We start from the raw sequence: 16,883 nt of genomic DNA, 5'->3' as shown, positions 1-16,883 counted from the left end.
TGTAATATCTGAATGATTTGTTTGAAATTAAATTGATTTTTACGGTCTAAGTCGTATGTTGCAATTTTCTGAATTTGTATGGCCGCTAAGTTATTCGGTATGAGACGTCTTTAACAATTTTCTCCTTACAGACTCAACAGATAGAAATAAGATTAGTAGCGATCAAAAGCGCTTTTTTATCGCACTAAGCCTATACCCCCTTTCTTTTTCGCGAACACTCCCTTTAAATTTAATTTAAATTACAAATAAATCAAGCCAATTTCTGCTTTTGTATATATTTTTCTTTTTAATGTTCAGGTTAGATTTAGTTCTCAAAGTGAATTAACCAATATTTATTCAAGTAAAAACATTAAATTATCCAATTTGATGAATCCTATAAACCTGATATTTAAGTAGTGTACAGATAAGATATTCTTTCGAATAAAATATTTTCTCAAGTTTTTCAAAATCCTAATAATAAAAAAATAAGTGTGTACTGCAGTAACCCAAACTAATTAATTAAGTATTGTTTCGTTTAATCAGAAATCCGCAACTTTATTAAGACAAAATTCATGGTCCCGTTGTAAATTGGACATTTCAAGTAACCCTCCGTTTAAAGAGGAGATATACCCGATTTACAATTGTACATGGTACATTTCAAACTTTTATCTGATCAGTGGAAGACGACATCGTTTTTCTGAAAGTATTTAATTCTAATAACTCCTACATTATTTTCCGTCAGTAGAAATCAGACAATCGTAAATCGGACATGCCACTCTATAAATGGAATTACGTCACAGACCTATTCAGGAATTTACTTTATTTAGGAGGATTTATCTAAAAATAAAATATAAATATAAATGTTTATTTTCTAGGTAGCGGACATCATTCAGAAAAGATGGAAACCCGGTAAATCATTTTCGATAAATTTAGAAAAATAAAAAATAAAATCATGATTTTACCGATTTGACACGTGATCTATTTCAGATCTGACACGTGATCAATTTAACGATTTGACATTTGATCTATTTCAGATCTGACAATGAGTGAGGAATGGAATAAAGTTCTTGGGAAAATATATTCTCTTGAACAGAAGATTCAAGCCTTGACCACCACAAACTATCAATCTAGTCCAGGAACTGACTGCAAACTATCAACCTAATCCAGGAACTGACAGCAAACTATCAACCTAATCCAGGAACTGACAGCAAACTATCAACCTAATCTAGGAACTGACAGCAAACTATCAACTTAATCCAGAAACTGACCGTAAACTATCAACCCAATCCAGAAACTAATCTAAGTCAATTTGTTGGTCTGAAGTTAATTCCCAATTAACTTTTCTATAATGTTCAGAGATGGTTAATATCAAGGGAAGAAATCCTTAAATAACTGTATGTTGACACGAGTTGTGAGAACTAGTTTTACGAGAATTTTTTATTTTGTCAATAACAAAGATATGAAAAATCCTGACTCACAATGGTGAATTCGTCTTATGGCAAAGTGCCGATTTAACATATTTTAAGAAATTGAAACAATACAATACTCAACTTATTTTATTTATAAATCTAATATTTAAAGATATTTGTTTCCATTTATTCTTTTTGTTTCGTATTTACCTAAATCAGAATAAAACTTAACAAATATATTTAATTGTCTTTGTTAGAAGTTTTCCCCCAGAAACGGGGGAAAAGTTGTAAAATTTTAAGTTCCCCTTCCAAATTTAGAGACACATCTTCATTAAAACTGAAATGCTTCAACGACAAGTGGAGATTTACATATGAATCAGTGTTAATAATATCTTCTCAACTCCGAAATAAAAACCTTTAATTTGTTATATCATATTTATTCTAATGACAAAATTGAAGTCAAAATATATGGATAGAAATATACACTTTTACCACATTCAATGACGTAAGGATAATTATCAAAAAAAAAAACAGTTTCATTAAACAATAATTCTGGTTTTAATAGTTTCGTTTAAACGCCTGTTGTAAACTGATCTAGAAATAAACGGCAGTATTTTGAAAGTAGATAAGACGATTATTTTTTTGAATTTATTTTTCTTGTTTTTTGTTTCTTTGTCTTTTGTTCCTCTATCTTCTATGGTAGTCTCTATCCGCTTTCTCACCTTTCTTATATTTCTCAGAATACGACTAAACAAATTATTTTTTTAAATAATATATGATTAGAGCAAAAAAAAAAAAAAAGGGTCAAAAACGCCGTTTTCAGGGATTAAATATCTAATCAATCAATAGGATTAGAAAAAAAAATCTTGTAGACATTGTAAAATTTTATGCTTAGAGTAACGTCATCTATGTGTGATTATATTTACTTCTATATTGCATAATATTTACTTCTATATTGCATAATATTGAAAATAAATAAATATTTTGCTGAATGTCCCTGATAAATATTAATTTATTATTTACCTTACTGTCGTATTTCTCACTTCTCTTCTCCGCTCTAAAATAAACGTTTTGTTAAAAAATAAATAAAAACTTCTGAAACACTAGTCAGTGATTAGACAGATCCACTACAAATTATTCAGATTATTAAAATTGTTCAGATACGGGGTGTCCCATGAAACATGACAGCTGGTGAATAGTTTTTAATTTGAATTTTTGTTAAAAAATCTTTTACTCAAATATATTGTACGTTGAAATAAATTGATAACTCCCATACAATATTTGTTATTCTTCTCTTTGGTATCATCAAACAACTTAACAATTATTGGAAAAAGACATTTTATTTATAACATTCCCAAATTGTCATGTTTCATGGGACACCCTGTATAATCAATTGGCTCAATACTTAATTCGTTGGCTGAAATAGTACCTTGATCTATCACTGAACCTCTCACGAGATCTGGACCTGTGCTTCCTGAAATAAATTTCATAAAAAAATCAAGTTGATTTAAAAAAAACTTCAGTGCTGTGAGAACTAGAAAACTCTGGAATAGGAATTTATAGCTAAATACAGTGAAACCCTTAATAACGAATACATCGGAAGAATTTATCAAATGTCGTCTTGACAATTTTTCAATGAGTTTTATACTATATTACGTAAATTTCAGTATTTGCGAAAATAAATAAATAGCCATGAATATGCGGGAACAGTTTTGAAGAGTTCCATATAATCACTGTAGTTAATGATCATGAGACGGGGCAATTGAGCAGTGTAAACAGACACATTAAATAAGTTACTGTTAAAACTATTTTCTTTGTAAATACATCAAATAAACTTTATTAGTACTTCAATGTCGTCATCCTATTCCTCAATTTTCTGGTTCTCACTGTATTATTGGGTAGACTTGAACCTTTGTGCCCAGTACTAAGGATTTACAATATTTTAACACCCTGTATCCGTAAAATATTCTGAATGCGGATCCACGGATCCGAATCTAATTAGCAAAAAATCTACCAAACTACACATGACTGCTTGTTCTCAAAACACAAATAAGAACAATAAAAGTTAACCACCAATTAACTAAATTAACTATTAGCATAACCACCGGTTTACAAAATTAACCATTAACATAACCACCGATTTACAAATTAACCATTAACGTTATACCGATTTTCAAAATTAATCATTAACATAACCACCGGATTAGCTAGTTTCAGAGAAAACCCGGGAAAAAGAGATAACATTTTAAAATCATCGCCTTAGAGAAAGTTTTAAAATTTTCATTTTTTCATCTGGATCCAGGTTAAAATGGATCTTAGGCCCTGTTGAACGTTGGTTTCCCAACGTACCTGGATTTGTGAATGGGGGAAGACGACCAATCTCTTCTCCCTCCTTTACGCTTGAGCCTATCTCTTCTATCTGAACTGGTGGATCTCTCCTAAAAGAAATTCTAATTAATAAAAAGTTAATCCTATCTACTAGAAAACGACTTTTAGTATTTATTAAAACGACTTTTAGTATTTATTAGTTACATTTGGGTAAACGTTTGTTCTTCTTCTTCTTTTTCCGATCTAAACTTTTACTTCTGCTTCTGCTTCTGCTTCTATCGTCATCCTTCCTGCTCTAAAATTGTAGAAAAGCATTATGTACTGCACAATGTATTAACGGTTGAGTGGTCAGCATCTACATAAATACAGTGTCTGTTACTGAAATGATGATAACAATCAAATTAAAGTTGCTGATAGTTTATTGGTAAATAAACCGACCGCTCTCTATTATGTAGCATTTCAGTACCCATTTTCTTCTTATTTTATGCTTTGGCCTTTTTGCTTTAGTTATTTATTGGTGGCACATTTCCTGAACTTTAATAGTTTTCGTGGCAGATTTTTTTGCCAGGGTATAACTTGCGGAATTTTTCATGTGTTAACATAATTTTATGGCATGTTAATAGATTTTGTCGCAGATGATTTTATGCATTTAGAAACTGTTTGTGGCATATCTTATGAGCTATTATGGCATGTGTGGCAGATTCATTTACCAAGAAATATTTTGTGACAATTTTTAAGTACAAGTTTTGTGTGGCATATTTTATGCTTTTAATTACTATTGGTGACATATATTATGCATTTAAGGCAAATTTTAAGCGTAAAGATTAAAATCATTTGGGGCGATTATTTATGATAAGTTTTTTTTTGTGTGGCCAACTTATCATATTTTTTACCCTCTTTTTGATGTAAAAAAAGAGTTTTTGTGGCATATCTTCTCAGCTTTGTTTTGTTTGGTATATTTTATTCTTTTAATTATGTTTGCATATGTGGCAGATTTTATTTATGTTTATAATGTAGATTTTCTGTAGCAAGACATAATATGTGGCATAATTTATTCTTTTAATTACTATTTATGGCTGATTTAATGCATTTAAATACTGTTTGTGGCACATTTCTGAGTTTTGAAGGCATGTGTGGCAGATTTTGTATGACTAAGACATAATTTGTGGTATTATTTTTTCCTTTTAATTACTGTTTGTGGCAGATTTTGTATGTCTGGGTGTGGATATAGTTCGTGGAACTATTTTGTGGCATAATTTAAGCTTATAGATAATTTTAGTGGCAGATTTATGCATTTAAATACTTTTTTTGGGCATATTCTCTGAACTGTGATGTAAAGTGTGGCAGATTTTATGTGGCATGACAAAATTTGTGGCATATTTTATGCATTTATATACTGTTAGTGGCATATTTTATGCATTTATATACTGTTAGTGGCATATTTTATTCATTTTGATAAATTTTAATAGTTAAGATATGATTTGTGGCTGTTATTAAGGCATTAAAAAGTTTTTTTTGGCATATTTGTTATTTTTGACCCTGTTTTGAGGTGTAAAGGGTGTACAATGTGCACTCAAATTGATCACGCACCATATTCATTAGTTCAAAGGCTTGAATTTAATATTTCAAATATATTTTACTCGTTGCTGTTTTTCCATCTGCCTAGCTCTAAAAGTTCTTTGTGTAATTGCTACAACTTGAATAAATGCTAGATTAAAAAGTACCGGGCTAGAACCCCCTCCCCTTTACATGCTACTTCAATGATAACATTCACAAATATTTTTAAAAATATTACTGAAAAAAATTCATTTCATTGAAAAGAGGGGGGGGGGATTTTTCAATAAAATATATTTCCTTGCTTAAACCTCTAGAAGCCAGTACAACCTGTCTGTGTGGGGAGGAGGGTTGGCTGGCTGGACTATTCAGAGCTGTTGATGTAACCGTTAATACTTTTCTCGCCTCCTTCTTCTTCTCGTCCTGGACCATCTTCAGCTTATCTACAATCTTCTCCAGCTCCTCCTGGTTCACCTGGACAATAATACAGTAAATAGAAATATTTAGCTTATCCACAACCTTCTCCAGCTCCTCCTGGACAATAATACAGTAAATACAATATTCAGCTTATCCACAACCTTCTCCAGCTCCTCCTGAACAATAATACAGTAAATAAAAATATTCAGCTTATCCACAACCTTCTCCAGCTCCTCCTGGACAATAATACAGTAAATAAAAATATTCAGCTTATCCACAACCTTCTCCAGGTTCTCAAGATAACAATTCTTTTAAAATTTAATAAAAACTTCAAAAAAAACCTTCTTCCTCTGATAGAGACAGATCATCCTGTAACAGCAGTCTCGAATATCGTCTTCCTCGACTCCCAGCAGCTCGTACCAAGACGGTTTTCTAAACAAAAAAATATTTTTCTTCAGTAGTGATCAGAGCCTGCGATTTAAAAGCTTCGGATCGGGCCGTCATTTCTGAAACCCAGCTTTAAGACTCAATCTCAGACCAACTCGGAGACAGCTTGTATCACGTGATTGACAGCTTCGAGATCTTAGACTCGACTTACTTTCTGTTTGAAAGCTTGAAATCTAAAATTGAAATCCAAAGCCGTCTTCATTGTATTGATATATGCGACGACGAATTAAGGCACATTTAAAAATTACAAAATACCTTGCGACATCATATTAAAAAGAAAGAAAGAACATGGTGAACGACTATCATTCCACTGTTTTCTTGATGCCACTTTTTTAATNTTTCAATTATTAAATATAAAACATATAAAATAGATATGAAGTAATCTTTATACAAACTTTGCTTGTTTGTTTGTATCCAATTAACGTCAAAACGGCTGCACCGAATCGGGCCCAAATTTTTTGCGAGACTTCACATGTCCCAAAAAAGGTTGATAGATGATAAAAATTTCAAAAATTTGCGGCCAACCAAATTTGTATTATATATAAAAAACCGATTTTTAAAAATATTTTTTTATCTTTGTTTCAGAATGTTTACGAAGAGATAAGTTCACAATTAATAGAAGATGGGCACCGCCTAGTCTAAACTATATGCGTTTGGTTACGACCATTTGGGGGGCTAAGCGCTACGACTGGGACGGGCAGGAGAACCGACCCCAAGCAGTAAGATCTCCTTTTTAAAATTAATTTGAACATAATGAAAATTTTGATTTTGTTCAAATGCTCTAGTGTTTAAATGGACTAAAAACCGGTTAGTCCAGTTGAACGTAATTGTTCAATCTGATATTAATCCAATTGATATAGCATCGTATCTGTATTTGTTATCAAACGGAACTGGGACAGTAAGCGTAATTTCAAGTGAATCTCCATGCAAAATATGGCAATGGCCGATTTAAAACAGTACCCTTGGAAACTTTTTCTGATCAGGTATGAATTATAAATAATGTTTTTGTTTCTTTAAACTGTTTATTCTCATTTGCAGTTTCTCTGCAAAAGTTACTTGCGCATTTGATGCCTATGTGAAGCAATGAAAAACTCGCAGAAATAAAAACTTTTCGAGTCGAAAAAAAACGAAGGTATTTTCCACATCTTTGATCATACTAAGGTTTGTCAAGGGTACCGTTGTAAATCGGGCATAGCCATCTACGTATGAAGGGTCACTTGAATTTAGGCTTACAGTCCCTTTAATATAGTTTACCTGACGAAACAATCGGTCCTGAGGGAATCATTCATAAAGTTCCAGGACATCTGTATAAACTTGTGATCCTTCTCATAACTAACAAGTATTGATACTTCAAACCCTCATATTTTTAACATTAATGTTCATGAAACAGTTTTAAAAATAGAAATCTAATTCAATACCAAAATATAAATATACCAAAACACAAAATTTAATAGTTGATAAATAAGAGATGCGCAATACCTTTCTGATATCTAAATGTTAACACAAGTTTAACAAAAAAATAAAGAAAACAAGATTATTAAAAAAAATTAGTTTTCGTAAAACTAGAAGAATTTTTTTTGACCGGGATCCGGATCCACTTTTTTCCAGAACGGATCCAGAACCAGGAAAAGAAGATTGAATTAGACTAAATCTTATACTTTCCGAAATTAAACTCAAAATGTCCACATTCTGCACCGATATTTCTTGTTGCCTTTTAACCTCTTAACCTATTTGTAGGGGTCATGATTAAGACATTTAAAAATCAATTTTTTATGCATCGAATTTTTCAAAACCTTTTTTAATCTAAAAGTTAACAATTTAAAAACGAAGAATTGTAAAAATTAAATATTAACATATATGAATAAAAATTTGGTGGATACGTATAGATTGCGTACTGCGTAGAACAGTGTGTGCTGTGTAGTATGTACACCATTTTTTTACCAGATTTGAATACGCTTACGCTTTAGATAAACGCCGTTAACAGAAATGGAACTAACACTACAGATGAAAACAAAACATTTGTCCAGGTCATATTAAAATCACGAAATCGAAAACGAAAAAAAAATGTTTAGTGACAACATCTGGGATAAGATTAATTCCAACCCAGCCTTTATACACCGCAAAATCTTTTTGTGTGGGAACTTAGGAAATAAAGATGCAAAATCTTAGTGTGGTAAACAGGGAAGGAAAAAGAGGAAACGAACGGTAGGGTATGGAAGGGAAAGGTAGGGTAGAGAAGGAAAAGGTAGAGCATGGAAGGGAAAGGTAGAGTATGGAAGGGAAAGGTAGGGTAGAGAAGGAAAAGGTAGAGTATGGAAGGGAAAGGTAGGGTAGGGAAGGATAAGGTAGAGTATGGAAGGGAAAGGTAGGGTAGGAAAGGATAAGGTAGAGTATGGAAGGGAAAGGTAGGGTAGGAAAGGGAAAGGAAGAGTATGGAATGGAAAGTTAGGGTAGGAAGGGAAAGGTAGAGTAGAGAAGGGAAAGGTAGAGTAGAGAAGGGAAAGGTAAAGTAGGGAAGGGAAAGGTAGAGTAGGGAAGGGAAAGGTAGAGTAGGGAAGGGAAAGGTAGAATAGGGAAGGATAAGGTAGAGTATGGAAGGGAAAGGTAGGGTAGGGAAGGGAAAGGTTGAGTATGGAAGGGAAAGGTAGGGTAAGGGAAGGGAAAAGTACGGAACGGGATGGGAAAGAAGGTAAGGGGATGGCCCAGGGAAGATAGCGAGGGAAAGTATGGAAAAGGGATGGCAGGGAAGGAAGCGAAGGTAAGGAAGAGAAGGGGTAGGTATGAAAGGTAAGATAGGGAACGGAAGGCTGTGACAAAGTAAGGAAGGAAAGGGCAGGTAGAAAAGGGGTAAGTAGGAAATGAAAGGTAAGGAACGGAAAAAAGGTTGGAAGATAAAGTAGGGAAGGGAGGGAAAAGGTAGGGAAGGGAAGTAAGTGAAGAGAAAAATATGAAAGAAGAAGGTATGGAAAGCCGAAGGAGAGAATATGGAAAATGAAGGTAAGGAACGGAACGAGTGTAAGGTAGGAAAGGGAAAGTAAGGAAAGGGGGGGGGGAAATAAAGGGCAAAACCCTAAACCCTAAAACCAGGGAAGCATATTTATCACAAAAATAATTTTTAATGATTTAGGGAAAGCAAGACATAAAAAGTCAACTTTTATCTTTCTTTTTGATACATTTTCCCAAAAATTCGTTTATTTTCCCTAAAAATGATTAATTTCCCACAGCTCAGCGAATAAAACCCCCAAAAAAAGTTTAAAAACTCTTTTTTTCAAAATGAGAGTGAAGAAAAATGATTTTTCTAGATTATAAACACCACTGCCAAAAAACACCGAGTTTTTCAATTGAGAATAGATTACAATTTGTTGAATTTGGGGTAAAAAATAAAAAATGGGAGGGCGAATAAGTGAAAAACTATTATCTTTGTTGGTTCTTACTATCCTATCCCTTTAACGAAACTTAGTTTCAGCTTTCGCACCAACCACTGCACTGCAGAGGATGTTAGGTTGGTTCCCAATAAACCGAAACGGCTGAACCGAACCTAAATTTCATTTAGATCCTAACTCTAACATGACCCAACAAAAACAAAAAAGTCTGCAAGTTTCTAGCATTTTATATTCAAATTGTCCCGGAGGAAAAAAAAATGGCTAACGTTGAAGTAAGATGAACAAGCGAGAACTATTAATTGAAAGATGGTACAAAGAGCTCTGAGATAATATTACATAAATGTTTGTTTGTCTGTTTTTCTTAAATTGCACTGTCACAATCTTGAAAACGTATCTTTAGTAAATAAAACTTTTTTCAATTTCTGAAACTTAAATTCATTTTTAACTTGCAAATAAATTTGTCCAATAATAAACTAATGAACGTTTTAAAAGCGATCAAGAAAGCGTTAACAATGACGTCAAACGTACGTTTTTTTGTTATTGTTTTTCAGCGGTTTGTTTTCGTAAACAAAATACAATACTAAGAATTCGTCTAATTTGATGCAAATAAGATCCGGTTTCACTTTACAACCAAAAAAGTTGAATAAAAACACAATATGGCTTTAGTATAAATAGATATTTGGATGAATGTTAACTTTCAGGGTTGCTGACGTTTTGGGCTATTTTAAAAAATAAAATAGAAAAATTTCCTACGGAGAAAAATGGTCCAAGCTGAAAACTTTAGAATTGTTGATATTGAGATCAATGTTTGAAATTTTGCGCTCTCTAATTTTGAATAACCGGTTTTTTGATTTGTCTGTTCTTGTGGTGTCATATCAATTGGACTAATGATCGATTGAACCAACTTAATGTTTGGACTAAAGTTGAAAAGTACTATATAGTTGTTCTGAACAAATATTTGTTCAATTGAACTACAGGGTGTAAGAAACTATAGACTTATTTGTAATCAGATTTTCAAAATTTTAATTATGTACTTACAATTTTCGATTTAATGAGCCTAACTTTAGGCTTGTAGATCTAAAAGTGACAATTTTAAATTTATAAATTGAAGTTTCCCACTAGATTAAGTAAATTTGTTAAAAACAACTAAAAATAAAGATAATCTACGTTGGCACAATTTATAAGGTTCTACATTGTGTTGTATATTAGAGATAGTGTTCAAAAGTACTAAATAGTTCTTTATAATAAACTAGCTGAAGGGCCCGGCGTTGGCCGTAGAAAAAAAGATGTAAAATTTTTTTAAAATGTTGAAAAAAAAGGCAACATATATATATACGAATGTGTTGTTATATTATATACTAGCTGAAGGGCCCGGCGTTGCCCGTGGAATTTTTAAAAAAATTCGATTTTTTAACTAAAAAATATTCTTTAGCCTAAAACACCCCCCGGCCACCCCTGAGTGTTTACAAACAGTTTCAGTCCATTCGGTCCAGCCGTTTGGACGGCTATAGGCAACATATATAAATACGAATGTCTTGTTTTATTGTATAGATAATTGTTCGATTGAACTACAGGGTGTCTAAAAAAAGGGCTATAATAGTCTATAGACTTGTATGTAATCGGATTTTCAAGATTGAGACCATTTTTAATACCTACGTACAATTTTACAAATTTAGACCCTTTTCCCGTTTTTCTAAAGGGAGTGACCGGCTATGTAAGGTAGTTGAACTGAGTATGCAATGTTGTGGAAAACTTCTTTCGGATTAATTTTCTGGTTCTCATTATTCACGAAGATTTTCTGCAGATTTTCTAGAATTATTATTGAAAAGACGACATTTGAAGAATTTGAAGAAATCTGTGAATAAATTCAAAGAAAACAATAAATTCAATATAATAATGAAAACGAAATAATCGATTTTAGCATTGATTTATTGACAAATTTCTTTTGAGAAATATGTTCCTAACCATCTAATTAGATTACTGTATAAGTTTTACTTCATTTTTCGCTGTCGTTATTAAATAATTAAAAAAACTAATTCTGAAAACGTATCCCCCCCCCTCAAAGTAGGAGTTTTGAACTTCGAATATGATTTACATATCTTTAAAAAGTTAAATATGACTCAAATGAATCCGAAAGAAGTTTTCCACAACACTGCATACCCAGTTCAACTACCTTACATAGCCGGTCACTCCCTTTAATCATGTTCTTTCAATTATTAAATATAAAACATATAAAATAGATATGAAGTAATCTTTATACAAACTTTGCTTGTTTGTTTGTATCCAATTAACGTCAAAACGGCTGCACCGAATCGGGCCCAAATTTTTTGCGAGACTTCACATGTCCCAAAAAAGGTTGATAGATGATAAAAATTTCAAAAATTTGCGGCCAACCAAATTTGTATTATATATAAAAAACCGATTTTTAAAAATATTTTTTTATCTTTGTTTCAGAATGTTTACGAAGAGATAAGTTCACAATTAATAGAAGATGGGCACCGCCTAGTCTAAACTATATGCGTTTGGTTACGACCATTTGGGGGGCTAAGCGCTACGACTGGGACGGGCAGGAGAACCGACCCCAAGCAGTAAGATCTCCTTTTTAAAATTAATTTGAACATAATGAAAATTTTGATTTTGTTCAAATGCTCTAGTGTTTAAATGGACTAAAAACCGGTTAGTCCAGTTGAACGTAATTGTTCAATCTGATATTAATCCAATTGATATAGCATCGTATCTGTATTTGTTATTAAACGGAACTTGAATACATTAGGGATATCCAAATAGAGCGGAATACGCAAGAAATTAAGTGTCCACATTGGCTATTCAAATTGAGTGATCGGGATAAAGGTATCCAATTCAAAAGTTCCAAGTTCTGAAGTCAGAACCTTTGTTTTGTGAATTTCAGGATAAAGCATTGATCTCCGTCTTGTGCAGATCTACACGGGATAATTTATTACCCCATATCCTATGATGGTCATACCTTGCAGGAATAACTTGACCATTGAATTGAACCTCGAAATAAATGCGCATATTGGATATGCGCATATTGGATATCAAAATCAAGGAGTTCAAGATTAACAATATCTACACAAGTTCCGATATCCATAATGATAAAAATAAAAAGGAAAGGATTAATAAGACAAGTAAATGAGTAATAGATGCAAAAGTCGGAATGAGAGAAATATAACCCTGAACAAATGATTGATATTTCTTGAAAATTAAATTAAAATCTGTAGTTCCATTTCTGTTGTATACCTACCATCGTTGGATCAGGTGTACAAGGCACACTGTTCACCTGAAGAAAACAATATTTTAGTGATTAAACCAACCGTAAACACGCAATCCACGCAGACAAATCCACCAAAACGCTAATCCGTGCTTAGTGTGCTCGTATACATAAAATCCGCAAAGGATCAATTTATCAATTCATCAATCGAGGGACAAGTATCAAATTCCTTAAGAGTTGCAGGTACATGACAATAAGTTTGTGTGGGTGCTTGATATGCACACAAAACCCCAGCTCCTTTAGAACGCGTCTCTCCGCCTAGCAAATGTCCCATTGATTGCAATTACAGCAAGAATTGATGTACTTACATTAAAATTAAACAATAATTCAAGAGGCTAAACTTTTGGTTGGCGCTTAGCCACATCGAAAACGTAAACTTATAAATTAAAGGATTTGGCTGAATTCGGTGTTGAGACTTGAGAGGAAATCCATCACGCCTTTTTTCACAGTAAATCAATAAGGAGGGGGGGGGGGGGGGTTGACACCCCTTCAATACAGCCACCCAAGGGATAAAAAAAACCGACTGAGTCTGATCAAAATAAGAATGGAAAAGTTGTAACCTCCAGATAAATTTTCCCAGCAAAATATTTCAAACCAAGAGATAATATATATCCCGCCATTGGCTTCCCTTTGGACCCTTTTTTATAATGATTATTAATATCTATGAATATTTGATATTCACCTTGATAATATCGTTCTTGAGTCTGATATAATCCGGGTCTAGGATAACAGGTTTTATGGGTTTACCCTGCCGAACCTAAATCAATCAATCAATCAATCAATCAATCAATCAATCAATCAATCAATCAATCAATCAATCAATCAGTATCAAACCAAACACTTTTAAAAATTTCTTTCTCTTCACAATTAAATTTGAAAATATTTACATATGGACTTAGGTTTCTTTTTACATTCTTAATTTTTAGTGACTCCCCATCAACTGAGTGGAATATCGGATTCACAACCGTGTCTGATCTAGAATTGAGTTCTTTTCAATTGTGCTTTCTAAGAAAAGTGATAAGATTTTGGATCCAATAAAAGTTTAATGGTTACAGTTGTGAATGGGAATTCAACAGGCCCCTCGTTCTATGGAGAGTCAGTTCAAATACAAGAACAGTCCTTTAACAGGAAATCCAACCCGGCTCTTCCATTCAAGTTACGGTTCATTTAAATCAGCTTCAAGACAAAGAAAAGAAAAATAATATCCATCTGATAATATTAATAAAAAAAGTTTTCTTTTTAAAATTCTAACCTGTCGGATGTGAGTGAACACGTTGATGACGTCACGCGGTCTTCTAGGAGACTCTTCAATCTTTGAGGCTAGATGATCAGAATTAGAAGATGAATGTTTTAACATAATCACGCTAGATGATCAGAATTAGAAGATTAATGTTTTAACATAATCACGCTAGATGATCAGAATAAGAAGATGAATGTTTTAACATGATCACGCTAGATAATTAAAATTAGAGGATGGTTGGATTAACATAATCAGAGCATAGATGGATTCACTTAATCAGACGCAAAATGTACATAATTAGAGGATAAAAAAACAGAATTAGAGGATAGATGAACACATTTAGAGGTTAGATGATCAGAATTAGAGGATGGATTAACAGAATTTGAGAATGAGATCAGAATACAAGGTCGGAGGAATGGAACTTTGTATAGATAAACAGAATTATAGGATAAATAAACAGAATTATAGGATGAATAAACAGAATTATAGGATGAATAAACAGAATTAGAGAATGAACAAAAATAATTTGAGGAAAAAGAGAATTAGAGGATAGATAAAGCGAATTCAGGGATGGATAAACAGAATTAGAGGATGGATAAACAGCAATCGAGGACATACAAACAGATGGTATCTTACCTAGACAAACACAGCCCATAGCTACATGCTCAAAATTGTACCGTACATAACTTTTACTGTAGAAGAACCGCTGGTACATAACGCAGGATGTAGCCATTGCAACCTAAACATATAAACAAATCAGAGCGAAATTATCCCGAAGGAAAAATTAAATCAATTGCAAGACGTAATTGTATTAGGAATGAATTATTTAACTTGGGGAGGGGGGGGGGGGATTCATATTTTCCTCGAATAAATGCTACCAAGTTTACCTGAGGCAGTCTGAGTAGTTTGCCAGCCGTTTGTATAAGATTACATCCGAGGTTTCGTAAATCTATCTCAGTCTAGATATTAATTTGTTTGTGGAAAAATGTAGATTTTTTTAACAGAAAATGCACTAAGAAGAAAAACTAAGTTTATGTATTTTGTGATATAAGTATTATATATTAAAAATTCCAGATTTTCTAGAAACTAATTTAATCATAAAGGTAAACAGCGGTTAGTGTGCAGTATTATACAGTAATATTTTGCTAACTAATTTCAAAATTAACATTGTTAATTACTATCAATAATTACCTCTGTTGTCATTCCGTCGAGTGAACTGGGGGTTGGAGTCAGCTTATCCAGGGGTAGGACAGAGTTAGAAATAGTCAGCAGCACTCGGCCAAACTAAAATAAAATAAATCCTTACAAATGAAAATCACCACAAAAACGTTTTTCCATTTCTGTTGAGGTCGTTTCCTACGTTAAAAGGCTTTTAGAGCGCTTCGCGCCCATCTTCTATTTCAACAATGAACATTTAATTTTTGTATACAGACAAAAACTGACAAAAGTTCGAGGATTTTATAAAAAAAAATCGCGGATTTTTTTTTAATTTAATGCAAATCGAATTTTGTTGAAGGCAACATTTATATCATTCATGAAACTTCCCTGGGGTCACTTGATGTTTATTGGAAACAAACGGACAGACAAACAGACAAGCGTAAAGTATATGAATAGATATATTCAGGGCATGTGCATCCCCCGCTCCTCCCCCAACTAAAAAGAGAATTAGAAGACAAATTTTTTTATTTGAAGTTGTTCGAATTTTAACTATTTTTTGTCATTTTCATTGAAATATTTTTTCTCATTCGAACTATTTTTTGTTCATTTGAACTATTTTTTTTCATTTTAACTATTTCATTTGAACTATTTTTTTGTCATTTGAACTATATATTTTTTTCAATTGCGCCTCTGCATCTGCCAATGAGTATAATAGTTTTACTGGACGCTTATTAAATCAGTAATTTAGTGAAATTGGTCTGTTTACACTACACAGCTGTTATGTCTTATACTCATTGGAATTTTTAAAGTTATAACAACTAACTATAGAGTCTTAACGTCGTCTTCATATTCCAGAGTTTTCTGGATTTCACCGTAGAATATCTCATACGGGGTGTCCCAATAAACATGGGAGTTTAAAGAGACGAATTCGAAATCGTTTTTGTAAAGAATTAGCGTTATGTTACCTAATTTCAATAGTCAAAATAAAGTTACATCTGCTAGAGTATATTTGATGTAAACGGTAAAACACTGGTTTGTTATTCTGTAAAACGTTGATATGATGTTCTGTAACATTTCTGCAAGATAAACAGTGAAGAGAAACAACTGTACTATATTTGTATACAAGAATTTCTGTAATTGTTAAGTACAGCACAGTATGCATTAAAAAACATCGAACAAATGCAAATTCTGAACTCTATCAGACGGATTATAGTTTTCTATTAGGCATCACCATACTTAATAAAAAAAATCATTTACAAAGCTAGACGATATCAAAATTGCCTCTGAATTCCCATGTTTGTTGAGACACTCTGTATGTTACCAAAAAAACTTGCTTTTCTCTTACATGTTCGCAAACTTAAACCTAGGGGTTCTATTAGGTCACAAAGTCACACCAGTGATCTCGCCTGCAGTTGACCTGCTCCCTTTGTCTATTATTAAGAATATTTTACATAGCTTCTTTATATTCTTTTCTTGACCGTCTGTCTCTATTTGTATCCAACAATAAACGTCATGACGGCTGAACCGATTGGACACACAACTTGTGTGGGACCTCACATAACCCCAGGGAAGGTTTATGGATGCTCAGAATTTCTAATAATTGTCTCCAAAAACTTCTAATACACAAAAAAAATATTTTTTACCTGCGAACTATATTATTTTGTTATATTTTAAGCAAG

The 16,883-nt window shown here is 32.7% G+C and overlaps 2 protein-coding genes across 2 annotated transcripts in view; one reads left to right on the top strand and one right to left on the bottom strand.

Annotated features, from left to right (window-relative positions):
• LOC111718397 (uncharacterized) overlaps positions 1-1,815 on the top strand; it is a gene marked incomplete in the record, with an annotated part of 3,553 nt that extends 1,738 nt beyond the window's left edge. Inside the window, 2 exon segments of the mRNA XM_023493975.1 lie at positions 855-888; positions 1,014-1,815. Of these exon segments, the coding sequence (XP_023349743.1) occupies positions 855-888; positions 1,014-1,141 (162 nt within the window).
• Positions 1,816-2,427: 612 nt separating this feature from the next.
• Positions 2,428-16,278, bottom strand: LOC111718410 (cyclin-L1). The gene is made up of 14 exons (XM_023493988.1): positions 16,198-16,278; positions 15,238-15,330; positions 14,934-15,005; positions 14,683-14,785; positions 14,059-14,126; positions 13,489-13,563; positions 12,976-13,064; positions 7,389-7,466; positions 6,029-6,119; positions 5,601-5,744; positions 3,934-4,011; positions 3,738-3,829; positions 2,818-2,862; positions 2,428-2,445 (listed from the first exon to the last, which is right to left on the bottom strand). Exons 1-12 carry the CDS (start codon positions 16,276-16,278, stop codon positions 3,827-3,829), a joined length of 975 nt encoding a protein of 324 aa, XP_023349756.1. The 3' UTR covers positions 2,428-2,445; positions 2,818-2,862; positions 3,738-3,826.
• Between the last annotated feature and the right edge of the window lie 605 nt (positions 16,279-16,883).

Source organism: Eurytemora carolleeae, unplaced genomic scaffold (assembly GCF_000591075.1).
Source record: "Eurytemora carolleeae unplaced genomic scaffold, Eaff_2.0 scaffold74, whole genome shotgun sequence".
Lineage (NCBI taxonomy): Eukaryota > Metazoa > Arthropoda > Copepoda > Calanoida > Temoridae > Eurytemora > Eurytemora carolleeae.
This window is presented reverse-complemented; position numbering and strand designations above follow the sequence as displayed.